The 21906-nt window shown below is 35.6% G+C and overlaps 1 protein-coding gene across 1 annotated transcript; it reads right to left on the bottom strand.

The window, feature by feature from the left end:
- Nucleotides 1–426: 426 nt before the first annotated feature.
- On the bottom strand, nucleotides 427–13620 carry mRpL2 (mitochondrial ribosomal protein L2). Its single transcript, XM_076501265.1, has 4 exons — nucleotides 13488–13620; nucleotides 7803–8137; nucleotides 3753–4001; nucleotides 427–1040 (listed from the first exon to the last, which is right to left on the bottom strand). Exons 2-4 carry the CDS (start codon nucleotides 8101–8103, stop codon nucleotides 628–630), a joined length of 963 nt encoding a protein of 320 aa, XP_076357380.1. The 5' UTR covers nucleotides 8104–8137; nucleotides 13488–13620; the 3' UTR covers nucleotides 427–627.
- Between the last annotated feature and the right edge of the window lie 8286 nt (nucleotides 13621–21906).

The following is a 21906-nucleotide window of genomic DNA, read 5'->3' on the forward strand; positions in this document are numbered from 1 at the left end:
TAGTTCACAAAATTTATGTTCATTGTTCTTAATTGCAGTGTGATAGCAAAACCTTTGTGTAGAGTACACAAATATAATTCTGAAATTATTTGTTAATTCAGGTATGATTTTACTTGTTTATTCAAATTACCTTTTAACTTTTACCAAATGGTAGACTGGAATTATGAATAGAAATGACAAAACCTTCAAGGTTAGGAGAATTGGCATCTGCTTGTAAAATAGCTAGGTTAACTTAAATTTAATTGGTTAGGTGGTTGCTTAACATTCTACACTCCTTCACCACTGAACAAGGGACCTATTTGTGTTGACTCAATGACTACATCTGTTGATAGGAGTATGCTTGTAATTGTTATACTTGTAACTGTCTCCAATTTCACAAAACTTGAATTAGTTAAATATTTACTGACATTAACTCTTTACCAATTGTAAATTCTTACTTATTTACTCAAGAAGATTTCCATTTCCTGTTCCATTCTTGAAATGCCTATTTTTATGTCTTTTCAAATATCACATTATATATCTGTATCTTTACTAACATTACACATTTAGTTTACAAATATCTTTGATAATGAACACAAAAAGTTCTTGCACTAAATAACACAATGCAAATGAGGTTTAATTTAGATACTAAAAAGTTAATTGGTAAATTTCTGGTTTAGGGTCAGGAACATAACCAAATTCTTTAACTGGTGGTAATGGTTTAATTTTACGACCACAGTAGCCATCCTTTCGATGCCACCAGCCAGACCGTGGTCGTCTTCCAAGCCAACGATTTCTGTTTGCACTTCCTATTGGTTTCTTATTGTAGTCTATATTTGAAACCCTACCCACTACAGCCATACATTCTTCTGGTAAAGAGATTTCTTGCTTAGAAGGCAACTGAACAATACAAAATTTATCAACCTTCCGAAGAAGTTGGGCACAGGATCCTGCAGCTCGACAGAATAATCCTCCTTTACCAGGAACAACTTCAATACTGTGAATTAGAGTTCCAATTGGAAGAGCTCCTAGAGGATGAGCATCTCCTTCTTTAGGTCGAACTATATAGAAAAAGCAGAAATTCAAACACATGAGACAGTGATTTCTGATTTAATTACTGTCTCATAAATACATATTATACTTTAATTTTGGAGATCAAATTAAGAAATATAAATTTAAATAACTTAAAAAATAAACTTTGAAAATATAAAAAATATCAAAAGGACAAGTGACAGTCACTTTTAATTTCAAAATTTGTATTTTCGATAGGTACTTCCTTCTGCCGATGTGCTCAGTTTGTCCCACTTTGTGCTGCCCTCTATATGTGAACTTTTTTTTTTTTCAGAATGCATATTACAAGCCTTCTGCATATCTCTCTTGGAGTCCAAAGTTCCAACATATATCACTTGCAAATCATCATGTGTCAACTCTCCACCAATAGGAGAGCACTGAAATCACATGATGCACCACTACTGAACTATCATTTTGTTAGTTTAGCAGAAGATGCTAGCAGTAAAATGTTGCAGAGAAGAAGGGTGGAAAGTGTGAATGGAGGGAAGTAGCCATCAGATTAGCTTGAAAACCACACTGAAAAGGAGGAGGGGCAGATGAAAGGGCAAAACAGGCATATCCCCCAAAAGTGTCTGAAGGACACCCCTAGAGATGAGAGAAACTGATCAAATTTCTGAACCAGGTATACCTTTGCTTTGAACAGATGGGATATAAACATAGCCGAACATGAAGGGAGCACATCTGTATGGAAGAAGATAGTTGAGCAATGAGATCTTAAACATACAGTAGAATCACTCAATCCTATAACGAAAGGTAGGCAGTTGAGAATGTGTCCCATGATTTAGAGTGAATAAGAAGCAACAGACTGCATTCTGTTAAGTCAACCACACCTGAAACCTCAATTGTTGAGTACCAACGTCTTCACAAAGGAAGAATAAGGATCATACTATATGCAACTCAAGTCCCAGAGTCAAGAGAAAACCCAACATTTGACTTCAGGAATGTGTCTTTGGAATCCAAGAAAAGTAGCCTATTACATGCATTTAACCCCTGTGACTGTGAAACTAGCCTGAAATGACCTCATATCAGTAACAATCTTGCCACCAAATAAGAAAAGCCAAAGATAGAAATGGAAACAAGTCACACAGATCTTCTGCAACCCACAACAAAGAAGACAAGTTGACAGTGAAAGTTGGACAACCTGTGTGAGGACTTATGTGATTTGTTCACTTGATCTCCAAAACCTCACTCACTGAGTACCAACATTCACATAAACATGGGAGGAGAGCTCCCAACCAAAGGGGTGAACTGCATTTGGACATCTCAATTTCAGGAATTAGTTACTCATCTAAATGATCTTGTAACTCCTTTTATACTGGCAGAACACAACCACCCTACTCTTAACTGAATAGTTACAGCCATCATTATGGAACCCATCCAACAGGTTACCTCCATGGTCAATCACCCCATCAGCATGGAACTGGTAAGTGGTAAGGACTCTCATACTCCACTAGAAGAAGGGGTGAAAGTGCACTGGTTAGTCTAGATGGACTGTAACACCTGAGACAGTGCAAAGGATGATCACAAAACCCTTTGGTTTAAAACTGACCACACCAATTTATTCAATCTAGATATGGAAGGGATGGGCAGCAACCCCTTCTGCTTTACCTATGGGTGGTCTGGTCCAGGATGGGTATGTTACAATGCACGTATCACAAGGAATTTACACTCTAGTGATCTTATGAAACACTCCATTTCAAGGGTGAGTGTAAATAGCCATGGAAAATGTATAAGAATCAATAAGGCTTACAGTGCAGATTTGACAGCAACATGTTTGTGAATGGTTATACCTGTCTAAGTGGAAGGCATTTCAAGTACAAACAGAATATCTGATCAGTCACTATTTGCCACAGAGTGGGATTCAAAGTGAAGCTAAAACAGGGGCCCTTGAAAGAAAAGAAAGTATTAGTAAAGACTTACCTCACATCACAACCTTACCAAAGTCTGTAGAACAGCCATATGCAGCAGGTAATACTCCATGGAAGCAAAAACAGTTATGTGGTGTAGGTAGTGGGAGATGAACGTGTGCAAAGTCATCCATGTTTAATCTCATCCACTGGCTGATGAAGAGGAGAGGCAAGGGAGAAAGTAAGGTGACAATTTGATGTGAGGAAACATGAAAGAAATCAGGCTAGGAAGGAGATGAGAAACAAGAGTCCAATTGGATAAAACTTTGAACTCAATTGGACAGGGTAAGTGAGAAAAGATCATGGGAAAAAGATGGTTGCAAAAAATGAAATAAGGACCCTTGAAGGAAGTAGTGCTAGCAAAATAACAATTTCTGTACTCTAACATTGCCAAACAAAAAAATTATAGTTCAGTAGTGGTGGATAGAGGGAGAAACATGCATCACATGATAGTAGTGCTTTACTATAGGTGTAGAATTGATGCATGATGATTTACATGAGAAATGTGTTGAAATTTTGGATTCCAACAAAGGGATGTTGAAGGGTTGTGGCATGCATTCTAATAAAAGTTTACATATAAAGGGCAGCACAAAATGAGAAAGGCTAATCTTGTGAGTTGAAGGAAGATACCATATGGAAGTAGTAAAAACAAACTAACAAAAATTAATTTACTTCTTATTCAGGCTTGTCTCATTAAAATCTATGATTGAGTTATAATACACTCAATAAACATGTTATAAAGTATGTATTTTTTCTTCATTCTTCATACTCTAGTAAGTATAATTACATACAAACCTGGTATTCGAGGTATGTGACCTGTTGTTCGTAATATATCACCAGTTTTCACACCATCTGTAGCTAAAATCCACCGTTTGTTGGATCCTGATGCAACAAGGGCTATTTTGGCAGTTCGGCAAGGGTCGTATCGTACATGAAAGACTTTTTCTTCTACTGGCTGTCCTACTGTTGGTCCATGTCTCTTATTATCCACCCATCTGTACAATTTTTTATGTCCTCCACCTAGAGTCCGCACGGCTACTCGACCTAAAAAAATGAAAGTACTTAGTGGTGAAAAGCAGAACAGCAAGACATCTCCTTATCCACCTGGACAGAATAAAAAATAAATCAATGGTTGTTTAATTTCCTGAAATTTAATTCCATCATTAGTATGTTCCTTATTTTTGAACTTCCAAATTTTGAGGGGCACCCAAGGGATTTGTGATAATCAGTGAAAATTTACTATAAACTAAACATTTTAGGGCATTAGAATTGGAGCAGTACTTCCGCAAAAACCTGTAAATAGACTGTTTCTTGCAATTTATATCAGTAAAAAGCTTTGAATAGTGAGAACTACTACCCTGTGACTGAATGAGAGTGTTTGGCCATTATATACGTCATCAAAGAGTTCCAGAAAGAATTCATAGCACTATGTTACAAAATTTTTACTTTTTCTTTTTCCTGGGCATAGTGTTATTTCCCAATTGCTTATGCCTAAAGTAAATGGAAAAGACCTATTTTTCTCTTCAAACTTTAGTTTTGTGACCTGGGTAATGAAATTTTCAAATTTATCCATTTTCCAAAACATTCCAGGTAGATTCAGTGCTGAGTAGCAGATAAAGAATTTTCCTGAACTTATAAGAATTTTCAAGAACCTTTTAGAAATTTCTAGAACTTTCCATAGAATATATATACAGAGGCTCACCACTCACCATTTCAGTTTAGTTCTAGCTGCCTAAGTAAACACATAGACCTATCTGATTTTATGAGAGATGGCATCAAGAAGCTGCAAGCATTCTCCTGATGCATTCTGCTATGTATGTAGCCAATTTATCAAGACAAGAGCAAAAAAGTACTCTGTGACAGCATTTGCTTTGAAGTATGATAAGTACAACTGGGAGGTTATTAGAGACTTCAAAATGGTGGCATTCCTGATGGATCTCCAAGGAGGCTTTACCAAATTTCCCTGTTACCTTTGCCTTTGGGATAGCAGAGACACCACAGTGCACTACAACAGGAAGCACTGACCACAGTGGACCACGTTCTCTGTGGGGAAGCACAGTGTCAAGTGTGAGCCACTAGTGGACCTCCAGAAGGTGTTGTTCCCTTCACTCAACATAAAATTGGGTCTTATGAAACAATTTGTCATAGCTCTTGATAAGGAGTCTTCAGCCTTCAAGTACCTTTGAGACTTCTTTCCTAAGCTGTGTGAGGCAAAGGTCAAAGCTGATGTCTTCGTTGGACCACAAATAAAGAAGATCCTGGAGTGCACAGAATTCCCCAAGAAGCTCAGTGGGAAGGAAAAAAAAGCTTGGGTCACTTTGTTGCAATGGTTTGGTGCTTCTTGGGCAATCACAAGGCAAAACTTTATGTGGAACTGGTTGAGGCTCTGGTGAAAAACTATGGCAAAATGGGCTGCAGGATGTCCCTAAAGTCCATATCCTTGATGCTCATCTTGATAAATTCAAGGAAAACATGGTAGCATACTCAGAGGAGCAAGGCAAGTGCTTCCACCAAGATATACTGGACTTTGAACACTGCTACCAAGGAGCATATAATGAAAACACAATGGAAGACTATATTTGGAGGCTGATATGTGAAAGTGATTTACATTACAGTTGCAAATCTCGAAAAAGTACTCACTTCTAAACATTTTTGTATAACTTTAGAATAAATACATGTAAATCTTGATTCATAAGTTGTTTTATTCAGACCTTATGTAAATGAAAATGTTCAAATTTGCCCATTTTTTACATAGAAAATAGGTTAATTTCTAAATTTCACTATCCAGGTCACAAAAGTCAAGTTTGAAGGGAAATATAGCCATTTTCTATACTTTTACAACATAAGCAATTAAGAAATAACACATACTATCCAGGAACAAAATTTGTATATAGTGTAATCTAAACTGACCATCAGCCTCTTCCGTACATGCTCAGGTACAAAATGGACAGTGTGAGGATCATGAAGTGGGCATTGTACCTCTAGAACTACTGTTTCCACATTGAGACCATCAAAGGGGACAGACTGTGTGAGAACACTTTGCACATGAACCGACAATATTTTTCGTATATGGTACACATATATTTTTCTTGAAGAGGGGTTTTTAGTTAGGTACAGACAATTTAGATTGTTTAAATATAGCTTGAGTGTTAAACTTAGTTATTTTTTAAAAGTGGTGGTTCATCACAAGCTTGTTATGTAACTGGGTTTGAATTATATGTTGTGCACTCTTAGTTTTTCTTCCTGTTTTGACTGAGTCTTACTGCATCATAATATCTCATAGTATGTGGTACATTCTAGGTCACAGTCAAGCTATAAATATATACACAAAATAATTGTAGTTCAAGTTAGATAGATCTAGACTGAGTAATTGTGAGTGTAGTCATAAAGTGGTAATTTCTAAAGTAAAATTATAATGGAGAAATAACACAGGAAAGAATAATAATGTCTTGTCAATTGTGTTCTAAAGTAACTGAACCAGGTTGTGTGGACTTTGACAAAAAAGAAACAATTATTCAAAGCTCTGAATATAACTGTAATAACCAACGGTGTAATGAACATTTGTATATACATTTGATTTGTTTTAGTATTTTATTTTAAAGGAGTGGACTGTATGCTGTTTTTTTATTGTTGAAATTTATTGACGACAGGTCACAGACACCCACTGTAAATAATTTAGCTCATACATAAAACCTAAGATATGGTCTCAAAGTCTTCATGCTGTAAGAGCAGTTTAACTTCATGGTTAGAAAAATGGTGTCCACCATTTACATCAAAGCACAGAACCCAGACTCCATTTCATTCTTTGCTCCAAGGAACAATCTGCAGCTCTTCTGGGCTCTTTAAGCTTACAATACCTCAGGTTAATAAACAACTAACAACACACAGAAAAATTCATTTGCCACCTCGGGCACTGTGATGAGAAGCTTGTCTCTCTTGCCTCCTTTAATGAGGTGCCTAAGTGTTCAAGCTCTGAAGAACCAAGAGAATGAGGACCAGTAGAACATAGCAACAGTCAAGAAGAAGAAGTTGGAAACAAAGGACAAAGCCTTTAAGAACTTCATCATGGCCAAGTCTTATTTTCTAAATCAAGGATATTAACTTAAAATTCCTTCCTCTCCAAAGATTCATGACAATAGGAAAAAAGAAAAAGAGTTCTTGATAAGCAAAGAAACATGCAAGCAGCTTTTGACTGTCAATGACACTGTGGAATGTGGTTTGACCCTCATGAAAGAATACATCTGGCTTCACACTAAAGATAAGGACAACAAACAGTAACTTCTTTTGATGTTCAAGGAGCACAAAAAAAACTCCCTGATGCAAAGAAAAAGCACCATCATGAAAGATGTACAAAGCAACTGATGTTTTATTCTGTAATATGGGAGTATACAATAGCTTTGAGTTATTAATTTTCCGTCTTTTATGGACCTTCAGTGTATTTGTTTTTTCTTCCCTTCTTTGAATGCTTCAGAATGCATTATATACACAGTTTTTGTTTGTTTGGGTAGCTTATTGTGTGATGTATACCTGACAACACAGTACCACAAGGAAAGAAGCTTTCAAAAACTCGTAGTGGTCCCTCACTATGCTTTAACTCCCTTAAAAGTTTTTCCACTTTAGTCCCTGGTCAATCCTCATAAAAGTATGAGGTGCCCTGAAAAAAATTACTACTTTCAATATTTATCACCCTGGATAATAGCCACAACACCCATTATCCTACCCCAATTCCACCCTCTTTACCCATAATATTGTGATATTCAAACTTAAATAAAGGCACCAATCAACACATTATTTCATTTGATAAACAGCTCTACAACATTATAACAAGAGCTATAACTATATTACCTGTCTCTGGCACACGGCCCCCTAGCTTGACAACTGGTAATGGCTTAGTTGTATATTTTCCATCACTTGGTAAAATAGATTTCCATCCATAAATTCTTGGTGTTGGTTTTGGAACATACCAAGGCAGAGGTCTACCACCTCCTCGAATCTTTCTGTAACGAAACCTAACACTAATATAACGTGACAAAATATTTGGCTCAAAGGACAATAACTGCTGAGCACATTGTATTGTTTGAAGATTGCCAAATGATTTTATGTGTATAAGAGAGCGTACAGCTTGGTTCAACAAAGATGTTGCCATGTTTGTAGTCAATTTTCTCAATTCTGATTTCTACCTAAAAGATAAAAACAGAAGAAAGTTACTGGCATACACTAAAAAATCTTATAATAGAAACTACAGTTTGTAGCATACCCTATTACCTAAAGTTTTTAAAATTCTCAGAATTTTTTTTTTTAATTATTGACTTGAAAGGAAGAGGAAGAAGACTTGAATATTTACTTTGAATATAGAAATAGGTGCTAGAGATCACCTCCAAGCAACAAACAAGAACAATAAACCTAATGATGTGTATCCTTTCATATCCATATACATAAAAAAAAATAATACAAAACTGCAGTACACTCTAACTCATAAAAATATTCAACAAGTTACACAAATACTATACTGTGGCCTTAACTAAAACACTTAAGCAACTAGTTTATCTTAATTATTTCAAATGTTCTACACAAACAAATATTACTTAATTAGACCCATTATTTCTTTTTACTTTAGTAATGATCTTAATTATATTTCATACATGTATAAACTCTTTAAATGTAATTCTTTTGTGAATTTCTTGGAAGACTTACATCTGCTCTAAACTAATCCCTACAATCAATTTCAAACAAGTGATTTGATTAACTTCATCATAACAGACAAAAATTTCACTTTCTTAAAGATGACTCCATCAAGAAGTACACTAAAATACTTTATGAATAACTCCATAATTTAAGTACATACCTAACAGTGCTAAGCCAGATATATTATTTTGAAAAACAAATGTAATCTTTCAACTTAATATCTCTGTTGAATAATAAATTTATTTTCAATTTAGAAAACCAGTAAAACATGTTCCTTTTCAATAAAACACACCTAAAGATTTAAAAACATTTGCCAAAATTTGTCTGTTGTTTATTTGTTTGTTTTTGAATTTTGTCCAAAGCTACACAAAGGCTATCTGCATTAGCCATCACTAATTTAGCAGTGTCAGACTAGACTGAAAGCAGCTAATCACCATCACCCACCACCAACTCTTGGGCTACTCTTTTACTACCAATGAATAGTTGGATTGACCATAATATTATATCAACCCACAACTGAAAGGGACATTACAGTGTGATAGGGATTCAAAGTTGTGACCCTCAGATTATGAGCCAAGCACCCTAACCACCTGGACATGCTGCCCATTTGTCTGTTACTTAGCTGTGTTTCTTGGCTACATAGAACTCATCAACTGCAAATGTCCTGCAACAATTTTCACCCAATTAATAGTGATTACTTGACAGTTACTTAAATTTTATCATGACCATTTTACATCATGTATCAAAATTTCAGCCTTGAAATGATATTCTAAAATAACTCTGAAGATGTTAAGGACCACAAGTATTTTTGGGAGTTAAAAATCCTGTTTTAATATTTTGGAACAATGTGGGACCTACTGGTCCATCTCTGCTCTTCCATAATCTAAGTTAAATTACAATATTCTAAAAAAAAAAGATAAATTGAAAATTTTAAAGCCAGCCCTTATCATTCTATAATATTTGAATGCAGCCTAAATACCAATCACCATATTAGAAGAATGAAACATAACTGAATATGACTCATATCCTGTCAAAGTTTATACTTGTGTCCCATAGTCCTAGTGCTGTCACTGTTAAATATGAAGAAAGATGATGCATCAACATTGTCAATTCCCTTTAGAATCTTAAACATCTCAATCAGATCCCCCAACCCTTCTTTTTTCAAAAGAAAACAATTTGATAGATTTCAGCTTCACATGACAAACCCTCTATTTCAGGCCCCATTCTAGCTTCCTTTCTCTGAACCCTTTCCAACAATTTAACGAATTTATATGATAAGGAGTCCAAGACTATACACAACATTCTAAATCTGGCCTAACCAGTTGCCTGTACAATGAAATTATAACATCTTTAGATTTATATTTAATATTTCTGTGGAAACAATCCAAAATCCAATTTGCCCTACCACTACCAGCAGTATACTGTTTAGATGGCTTGAGACTGATCAGGTATTAAACCAAATTCCTTTCTTTTATTACACTGTTAAGGTTACTCCCATCCAAACTAGACTTATAACTGAACTTATGATAACCTGCATGCATTAAGTTGCATTTATTAATAATTACAACCCATCTGTCTTTCAGTTGCTCAACTCACTAAATGATCTAAATCCTTTTATAAATCAGAACCATCCTCTTCATAGCCAGTAACACTCAAGACCTTGATATCATCAGCAAATTTAAGTAACTTATTCACTATACCTTCATCCATGTCAGATGTAAATAAAAAAAGAGCTAAAGTCCTTAGAGTGTGACTCGAGATACCCCATTTGCAACATTAAACCAGTTTGACTGAATCCCATTTATAACAACCCTTTGATTTCTTCCATTCATATTCATATTGCTAACCTTTCCTCCACACCTACAGAAATAATCTTTTAAAAAACCTTTTATGTGGCATTTTGCCATACGCTTTCTGAAAATTCAGATATACCATATCAACATCTTCTGCCTCATCTACATAAGCAGTAACCTTTTCAAACTTTGTTAAATGACTTTGCAAAACATCTTTTAACAGACTTTCCAAAACATTTTCCATAACTGATGTAAGGCTAATGGGTCCATAATTACTGGGACAATTTTTATCACCTCCCATGAGAAGGAATTAGCACAAAAATTAAAATATAAAATGTTATTAAACATCAACTGACTTATAACTGTTATAAATTAAAGTAATATAAAAATTACACCCAAATTTAATGCTAGCATGCTGCCAACTTCCATCTTGTCCAAAGTTTGAGTGACAAGACAATAGATGTAATTTTTGAATCATCTTTAACTTGTTTAAAAATTAAAACAACTAGCCCCTCCAAGAGTTGTGTAGACCTAATGAGAAACAAAATATTTTATTTCTGAAGCAGGGTTTTGTGTCTTCTTGAGACTCATAAGGTGTGTACATTACTAAAACAATAAGTATGGTACCGAAATGTTTAACTGCAAATGAATTATGTATTAAACAGGTTTTTCTGAACTAATACCAAATCCCATCTTATTCCTGTGACACACATACACACACCAATGTAGATTTAGGGGATGGGCACAACTATAAATTTTGGCAAAGCAGGGGTATCTTCAGCCAAGACAGTTTCATTTTTTTAACAGGGTGGTTGGTCCTTGGAATGGGTTGCCTTCAGATGTTATAGAGACAATAAATTTAAGTGAACTTAAGAAAAAGTTTGATGAGTATATGAATGACGAGAGCTGGCTTCTACATTTTTTATATATATTTCTTTTGAATTATTTTAATTTAATTGGTTGTAACAGCCGAGATAGTTCAATAGGTCCCATGTTATTCCAACATGTTATATGTCAAAAGATAACTTAAATGTCACAGAGTATTAAAGATAAAAAAGAAGAGAGCCATGTACAACTAATATTTTAGTTATCATGGTTGAAAAAAACAACTCAATTAACTCTAAATAAGCTTAAATTTACATTAAATCTGTATAAGGGTATACAGCCTTATGATAATGGATTGACCATTTGATGTCAATTAATGATTGGCATTAAGGTTACTCCCATTTAAATAATGGGAGAACTTTATATTTATTGTTTTAATAAATGTTATATGTTTGGTGTTTCAACAACACCAAAAGAAAATTAACTTTTTCAACTAGTAATGTCCTTCATGTACAAGACAATGTGGAAAGCATAAATATTGCTCATTCAAATACACCAAATGTAACATCTACATTTTTAAAAACAATTAAACATATACCAAGTAACAAAATAATATTAAAATAAATGTCTTCTAAACATTTTTTTCTGACCATATGGTGATATATTCTCTAAAGAAACAAAAGCTTCCAAAAGTACAAGTTTACATAATATAAATCACAGCATGAACTTTTGTTTCTTGTTCAATATCATCAGTGTCCTCTTCTGCAGCTTTACTGTTTTGTGTCCGGTACATGGCCCTTTTGAAATGGCCAAGACTGTTTTAATTAATCTACCTTTCATGAATTTCTGCATTAATTGTTAAAATTCACCAAGTTTTCAACATGGCTTATCTATTTTGTTATATTTCTTGAATGTCCTAAACCATTTTTCAACAACAGCATTTCTGTCTCTTGTCATTTCTTCAATGATGTATTTTAACATAATCCCATTATTATTCTTGCACTTTATGACTCATAATAGTCTTTGTTTATAATGCATTTTTTGTTCATCATGTTCTCACCATTTTACTGTTTAAAAAATCAAATGTTTCTATGTGGTTATCCTTTGGTAGTCTTTTGTTCTCTGTCACTTACATCATCTAGTTCTACACACCTGCTTCTGTTCACCACAAAAGCAATAAAAATTCACACACTGTGGCTTTGATATCATCTAATTGGGTATTGTTTAAAACAAGTGAAATTTATGTATCTAACTACTTATGAATTTGATTTCTTTTAGCACTCCTACGAAAAGACGTTTCTAGTCCTGATTTCTCCAAGCCCGTTCCCCTGGCTGTGGTTTTGCTAGATAGTAGATAGGGACAGTGGGAATCTTGTTAATCCATTCATTAATGGATTTAAATGGCAATTTCATTTAAATACAAAATTATTAGCCTAATATTAATAACCTTTCACGTTGCTCTGGGGCCTATTAGGCCCCACTTTTTGTAGGAGTGTTAAACATGTTCTTTCAAATAAGCAGCCCAACAACAGCATACCATGAAAACATATTATGACATTAATAACAGGGATAATACAAAAATTTGACATATTGGGTTATCTGAGAAAGTAACTTAGTTTTTGGTTAAGATACCTGAACTTTTAAAGAGATCAAGATTTTTTGTTGTTTTTTTTTCTCCATTTCAACTCTTTCAAGGCAGTGGCCCCAAAACCTTTTTGTGAAAATGCATGAAGTACCCAATATACAGACAGTAACTTCAGAAAGCCAATATTTTTGCCTGCTTCTATAATTTTTTTATTGTTGTTAAATACGATATAATGCAAGCTATTTGTTGTTAAATGTATTCTACAATTTTGAAGATATTGAAAAGAAAGTGCTCCTGAATAATTTGCGTTGTAAAATTCACAGGCTACAATGGTGATAGTACTGTTATTACAGCGCTATTAATAAAAATAACATACAAGATTACATAAGTACATTATGCAATCTGTCATATTCAATAATTACGATAACTGTTTAGATGTTTTTCAGAACATTAGATTTTGTTAAAGCATGAAATTTTAGTTTCACTAAAGCAATGTTTTGACGCCAATTAATAAGGCCTTCTACGGTTATAATACATCAAGGTCATTGAAATCTTACTTTTACATTTACAAGTTACATTTAAACATAACACGTTAATATTATTATTATACAAAATGAACGAAATAAAATTCACATAACATACAAGTATAAATAATGTATAGCAAGTTTCGGTACAATTTAGATTTTATCTTCCCACATCACACAGCAATATTCTAACAGTTGTACGTCCTTCCTTACCAATCTGAAGTGAACTAAATATAATTTTTCTTTTCAGTTATAAGTTCAAATAATTAATAAATACTCATAATCCACAAAAAACCCACTAAATTCTGAAGTTTAATGACAGTCTTCTTATTTATGGTGTCTAAAAAATAATATACATCGAAAAGTGTAGATAAAAATTATTACAAAAATTCAATATGTTCAGTCACTTGTGATATGCAGGTATATCACGGGATTTTAACTCCTCCAGCACTACAGTGGTCTAGAGTTACTAATATTATCTTCTTGTCATTTCACCCTCTGTTCTTTTTGTGGGTGATGTCTTCTGCCCGTGGGTATGATTCATCCACATGTTGTATCTAGGTTAAACGATTGTTTGTTTGTTTTGAATTTCGCACAAAGCTACTCGAGGGCTATCTGTGCTAGCCGTCCCTAATTTAACAGTGTAAGACGAGAGGGAAGGCAGCTAGTCGTCACCACCCCCCGCCAACTCTTGGGCTACTCTTTTACCAACGAATAGTGGAATTGAACGTCACATTATAACGCCCTCACGGCTGAAAGGGCGAGCATGTTTGGCGCGAAGGGGATGCGAACCCTCGACCCTCAGATTACGAGTCGCAGCCTTAACACACTTGGCCATGCCGGGCCAGGTTAAACGAAATGAAGCTGGAATATTCTTTGCTGGTGTATTATGACCAAGGCTGTCAGGAAACAGGGATAATAATATAATACTGATTACTGGACAGAAAAAGCGAATTAATATCTTGAATTTAGGCGTACTTACTTAGCATAGTTCTCTCCCAAACAATCGACAGGAAAAGTTGCATTTTATCTCTGGAAGATCTTCGTATTTGATGTTAAAAATTTCAAGACTGAAAACCCACTACAAAGGAGAAAGAACTGTTTGCCGTTAGTATTTATTGCTGAGATAAATATTTTGTTCATTTATCTAGAAAGTGTTCAGACAAACTATTTTTCCTCTAAGGAGAAAAACTAAGTCACATGATCTCACACAATTTTTTTTATAAATTTCTAGGTGAGTTCTTGAATTACTGTAACATTCAATATCATACTTATCGGGAAATTAATTTAAACTGAAAATAATACAAGTCGATATAAAGATAAAAATTTGACGTCACAACCAGTTTTATTGTGAGGTTTACTTGTGGTAAGATAAAGTACATATACAGCCCAACTCCTTCTCTTGATAACTGTGTTTAAAAGGAAAGCTTCTATGAAGAGAATGGTTATTTTTTCTCCAAATGTAGAAGTACTCATTGATGAGGAACAAAAGGTTTGGTTTGGTTTGAATTTTGCGCAAAGCTACTCGAAGGCTATCTGCGCTAGCCGTTTCTAATTTAGCAGTGTAAGACTAGAGGGAAGGCAGCTAGTCATCACCACCCACCGCCAACTCTTAAGCTACTCTTTTACCAACGAATAGTGGGATTGACCGTAACATTATAACACTCCCACGGCTGAAAGGGCGAGCATGTTTGGTACGACGAGGATTCAAACCCGCGACCTTCATATTACGAGTCGAGTGCCTTAACCACATGGTCATGGCGAGCCGAGGAGGAAAATGTCCATTCATGGAGAAGGATAGTTGAGTAAGAATGGTGCCAAGTCTAGAGAGAATCCCCTTCTAGAAGACTAGGTTTTTGCCAATGCTGCAGAAGTAGGTGGCATTAGTCAACCTGTAACTGTTAACTCAAGGAAATCTGCACTCAAATCAAGTGAGATGTACTTTATAAAATTGATTTCATCAACAAAAAAAAACCAGATGAATAATATCTGCTGGAATAGTGAGTTACTTCGCGAGTTTGCAGCCACATGGGGAGATCCCTATTGGTTTTTCATTCTATTTCCAGTCAGAGCACAACAACCCAATCTCTGATTAAAACAATTGATGATTAGTGAGCAGACGGTGGATATACTGCTGGCAGAGGAATTCTGCCACTTACAGTTGTCTTCCTAATTGCTGAGGCTATAAGCACCAAGATGAATGGATAAAGTTCATGGTGAAGCAATTAAAGCTCACAGCAACGGTTTTGAGGAGGGCTCTGTGATGAGCTACCATGAGCATCTTATGTCGCTATACAGCCAAAAAACATAGAGGAACTGCACTGTTAAAAGGAAGAGGCTTTCGTCTTGTATGCAGAAGCTGATGAATGAGGCCAAACACCACTCACTCTATCTTCAAAGAGATCTTAAAATAGGATTAGGATCAATTACTGCGATATTTAAGATAGTTCATGGCCTAGAATGGATGAACTCTGGAGCAGGCTATTCATCATATGGTCCTGAGCTTCATGCTTTGAGGGAAAGTCATTTAATGTTGTCTAGATCGGGCTCAGGAATGAAATACCACAAAAGTGTACATATTGGAGAGAATGATGGTAACTCCAAGTACACAGGTAATGTTATACAGCTTAATCCACATATAATATAACGGTGTCATGTAAAGCAGTTGTGGAATTTATCCAGGAGATGAGCTGTTTCTCGTTCAAGAAAAAGGTGGCATTAGCTTAAGCACTGATCTGCGTAACAAATGCTGAGGTTCTAGTGTTGCTTTGCAAATATGGATCATTCGCTAAATAACTGGACACTGAAATGGTCTTAGATAAGGTAAAAATGAGATAGAAGTGGCCGATGTTAGCACTAATGTGAGGGTTGCATCGGCTCTGTATTGACAGAAAGCAAACACAAAGTAACCAACCCCATCTGAGGGCATTGGTCAATGATAATGCCGGTAATCTAAATCTAATGTAGCAGGAGCAATTCAGTATCTTGCCGATTGAATCTGAAAATGTGGTTGTGTGATCAAATAAGGTAATTCGGCACCGCATAGGCATAGGCGAAGCACATCAGATAAAGTAACCTTCACACTGATTCTTTTGAATCACTTAAAAGGTTGCAAGTACTTAAATACAGCAGATGCTGCAGGAGGGTGTCGCACAACCTTTATAGAAAGCTTGGTCGTTTCAAGTATTGATTGTTAAAAAGGAGGAAATACGCCAGTGTCCTTTATGGACTTCAGGCAAGCAAAGAGAGTGATTTTTGTTAACACCTTCCCACTGTCACAAACAAATAAATATCTAGATTTGTTAGAAGGCTCCTATTGGTTCAACATTTTGAATGTTTGTAAGTTGAATTGGGTGATGAAAGTAAAGAAAAACTACAATTAGCATGAAAAATAGCCTATATAAATTCCATGTCAAAGCCTTTGATCTGTGAATGCACAAGCCACTTTCGAGATACTGATAGAGCTTATGTTCAAAGGATTGCAGTGGGATTGATGTTCGTCTCTCTTGGTGATACTCCCAAGCGACATAGTAGTATTTCTGCGGACTTGCAGCGTTAGAAGCAGGGTTTCGACATCCATAATGGGCAAGCCTATTGCGTAGCTTTGTGCTTAATGGAAAACAAATTGTCGATGACATTTAGGAGTTTAGATGACACAGCAACTAAAAACCTGGAAATGGTATTCCAGAACTTTCTTTAAAAGTTTTAGTTGTTTTTCTATTAATCTCCCTCCCCCTCAGTGGCACAGCGGTATATTATATTGGATTTCAATATCCTTGGTGGGTAGAGGAGATTACGTAGCTTTCTGTTTAATAATAAACAACATCTGTATTAATTATAATTCCTTTTTAAAACATATCTTCTTCATGTACTGATTACAATTCGTTGTCAAATAGTTTTTGTGTTTCCTGTGTGGCACGTAAGTGTTTTTTATATAAATGACATTAATCACATCATGTCTTGAATTTAAAGGATAAATCGTTTGAAAGTTAACTTGGACTGAGAACTAATTTGAGACAGAGAAAGAAGGGAGGAGAGCAGTATATGGGTATACGATGGATTACCTATATTTTCCAGTAATTTTTTTTCTAAATTATTGATTATTCAACTTCCACAGTATCGTGGCAGAACACGTGGTCTAGAGTTACTAACATTATTTTTTCGAATCATTTCACCTTTTGTCCACTTAATAGACTGTGTCGTCTTCCTGGAAACCCTGCTGGGATAATAGTAAGTCCACAAATTTACAACATTAAAATCAGGGGTTAAAGTCCCCTCAATAGTCAAAGAAGATAGCTTGAAGTGGTTTTGTTATAAGAAAAAACACACCAACACGTGTTCCTGAAAGGACATCTTAATGTTATACATTGTACACGAGTCAAATGAGTTGAAACTAGGATATGTTTTGCTGTCCTGTCAGGATGTTGATTGAAACTGACAGACGACCAATGTTTTCAGGGAATAAAAGTCACAAGACGATGCTTGATTATTGGGCAAAAAAGCACATTTTCTTAGCACAATTCTCACCAAGACAACCTACGAAAGAACTAGCATTTTTGAGTTTGGCATTTCAAAATATAATTTTCAGAAAACGAAAGCTAAAACACTGAACATAAACTAGACTGAATAAATAACTCTCTGCAGTTATATATTTATTGGATTGTTTGTTTGTTTGTTTTGGAATTTCGCACAAAGCTACTCGAGGGCTATCTGTGCTAGCCTTTTCTAATTTAGCAGTGTAAGACTAGAGGGAAGGCAACTAGTCATAACCACCCACCGCCAACTCTTGAGCTACTCTTTTACCAACGAATAGTGGGGTTGACCGTAACATTATAACGCCCCCACGGCTGAAAGGGCAAGCATCTTTGAAGCGACGGGGATGCAAACCCGCGACCCTCATATTACGAGTCGAACGCCTTGAACCACCTGGCCATGCCGGGCAAATATATTTATTGGAAGAATAATTTTTTTTTTTTTTCACATACTCAAAATTAAAATTGAAAATTAAGAAAGTAAGGATACCTACCGTTTTCAAACATTATATTTTCTTTTGATAAACAGCATTGGGCAGATTTATTCACTGAAAACACGTACAGTTGTATATTATTGCAAAAGTTTGTTTGTTTTGGAATTTCGCACAAAGCTACTCGAGGGCTATCTGTGCTAGCCGTCCCTAATTTAGCAGTGCAAGACTAGAGGGAAGGCAGCTAGTCATCACCACCCACCGCCAACTCTTAGGCTACTCTTTTACCAACGAATAGTGGGATTGACCATCACAATATAACGCCCCCACGGCTGGGAGGGCGAGCATGTTTGGCGCGAACCCGCGACCCTCAGATTACGAAGCGCACGCCTTAACGCGCTAGGCCATGCCAGGCCCTATTGCAAAAGTAAATGTGAAAACCAAATATATAAATACTAACTTTAACTAAACAAACACCGAAAAAATAAAATGCCTATGTATAAGAAGAAAATATCTGAATTTTACATGATATCAGTTTGTTTATTCATTAAGCATTATCTAATTTTACATTCTTGTTATTTTATTTATTGAATGTAGTGAGTGAACTTACATATATAATATATAATCATTAGTTTGGTGGCTGTTGAGCATAAAGATATACAGTGAGTTATTCGTGGTGCGCACAGCAAAATGGAAAACAATAGGTGCTAACTAGATTTTTTTTTAGAGATTTATTCGCCGTCACAAGTAAATCTATTAAGAGTTGTTATAAATGGTATAATTACAAAATCTACCCGACAATAAGGCCTCTTTTGTGATTCCCCAAGATCGTATGTAGTTCTACCGATTTCATTGTTTCCCTAAATTTTTTTTTCTGGTTTGTTTGTTTTTTGAATTTCGCGCAAAGCTACTCGAGGGCTATCTGCACTAGCTGTCCGTAGTTTGGTGTAAGACTAGAGTGAAGGTAGCAAGTCATCACCACCCACCGCAAACTCTTGGGCTACTCTTTTACCAACGAATAATGGGATTGACCGATACATTATAATGCCCCCACGGCTGAAAGGACAAGTATGTTTGGTGTGACGGGGATGCGAACACGCGACCCTCGAATTACGAGTCGAACGCCTTAACCCATCTGGCCATGTTAGGCCACATTTTTTCTGGATGCCAGTATCTGTAATTTTATTTCTACCTTTCTTTTAGGTCATGCATAGCCTAGTGATAAGAGAACTTGACCCGCAATCACTGAACATGCTCACCATTTCAGTCATAAGTAACTATGCACATAATTCAGAAAAAAGAATGTTTCTTTTTATTTCATTATTTGTATGTCGCAAGCCATAATTTTTATGTTAACACCTTTACTTGCAGACAAATGACACTGGAATAAATATGAAAATAATGTACCCCCGCTAGTACAGTGGTGAGTCTACGGATTTACAACGCTAAAATCAGGGATTCGATTCCCCCTCGGTGGGCTTAGCAGATAGTCCGATGTGTCTTTGCTATAAGAGAAGACACATAAACATGAAAATAATTGTATTGTTATTAGGATAAAAGTAGTAGTTTACACATAATTGATAAGGGTTGCAAATCACTAAAAAGGAATTAAAATACACAGGGACGCATTCCTCAGACATTGTCACTGATTTTCACGGCCCGACATGGCCAGGTGGTTTAAGGCGTGCGACTCGTAATCCGAGGGTCGCGGGTTCGCATCCCCGTCGCACCAAACATGCTCGCCTTTTCACCCGGGGTGTTATAACGTGACGGTCAATCCCAGTATTCGTTGGTAAAAGAGTAGCCCAAGAGTTGGCGGTGGGTGGTGATGACTAGCTGCCTTCCCTCTAGTCTTACACTGCTAAATTAGGGACAGCTAGTGCAGATAGCCCTCGAGTAGCTTTGCGCAAAATTCAAAAACAAAACAAAAAAAGCCACTGATTTTCCAAAATTGTAATTGCTGATTATTGTTGTACGGAAGGGTTTCAGTCTGAGTGTCAATATGTAGAACTGTCTTTTTTACTGTATGTCATAGATTTGGTTGTTGACAATAATATGAAATATATATTATTAAGCACATCGCTACAAAACATTTTCCGCAAATGATAAAAATATTTGTTAAAGAGTTTTCTCAGGTTGTCATTGATATTATGTAAGAAAATGAGAATATTCTCAATTGGATACGTATTCAATACCTTTGCTATAGCAATCCTCAATCAGTTCAGGTGCAAAGGATTAGTTTAAAAGGTCACAAAATTAGTGTAATGGTTCATGTCTGTGCGTAATAAAAGCAGTTAAATGCAACTTCAGAGTAAATGCATCTTTCCATACTACAACCCACATAGTCATAAGACAAACAATCTTGAAGGCAAAGGTGCTTTCCAAACAAGTCAGATATAACATAGCAGACTAGCACACATCAGGAAAAAGGTTACAAACAATTTCAAAGTTGATTATAGTGAAGTCCGTAATTAAGAAGTGGAATGTACTTCATACTATGAATTCACTATCCTGATCAGGCTGCCCTTCCGAAGTGAGCAGCCTGGCAAGCAGTAAACTAGTTAGGGATGCCTCTGTGAAGCTAAGAGCGACCGAAAGATTTCCAAAGTTTCATGTTTAATATGGGAGTCAGTGTTTACACATCAATAATATCCAAGTACCTACAAAGCTGGTCTCTATGGGCAAGTGGCAACAAAGAAACAATTACTGAAAAAGAATAATCTTAAATATTGTAGAGGTTGTAACAAAGCATGTAAATGATACTGCAGGCATATGGCAGAAGGTTTTGGGTAAGACGGAAAAACAAATGAGTTTACTGGTCTAAATTCATAGCATTACATCTGACAAACGCCCAACACATCACATTACCCAGTCAACACCATCCGAACTTCCATGCATGTTAGTGACAGCAACATGTTAGGAGATGCTTCCCATTAGCAGGGACTGGGAAATTCGTGAGAATTGAGTGGAAGTTATAAGGTGCAAAATGCAGGCAAAACCCATAGAAAAACTTGGTTTAGTCAGTCAAGCGCTTAAACCTGAGTCAAAAATTTAAATTTCAGCAGGACAATGTCCAGAAGCATAAAGCCAAATATAAATTGGAGTGGTTAGTTTTACATGAAGAAAGTGAATAGCCCTGTCAAAGTTCCGACTTGAATTTAATACAAAAATTATAATGACGTTTGAAAATTGCAGTCCATCAACGATCCTCAACAAACTTGTCAAAGCTAGAACAATTTTTCCAAGAATAATGGACACAATTATACCATCCTATTGTGCAACACTATTAGGGACCTTTCCAAAACGACTCACACAAGTTATTGCTGTCAAAGGTGCTTCAACCAAGTACTGACTTAGGGAGATGAATATTTTTGCAATCAGCAAATTTCTTTGAAGGCTTTGCTGACATTCAACCTCTTTCACGCATAACGGTGTTAGGTTTGGTCATTAGAATTTTGAATACAAACAAGTTCATTGGAAAAATACATTATTTATATTTCATCAAAATATGACATTGTATGTTTTGTATTAAAAGTCAAGTTTTTCTTTAATTGGCAATAGTTGTTGAAATGTT

Source organism: Tachypleus tridentatus, chromosome 5, assembly GCF_004210375.1.
Source record: "Tachypleus tridentatus isolate NWPU-2018 chromosome 5, ASM421037v1, whole genome shotgun sequence".
NCBI classification, from domain to species: Eukaryota; Metazoa; Arthropoda; class Merostomata; order Xiphosura; family Limulidae; genus Tachypleus; species Tachypleus tridentatus.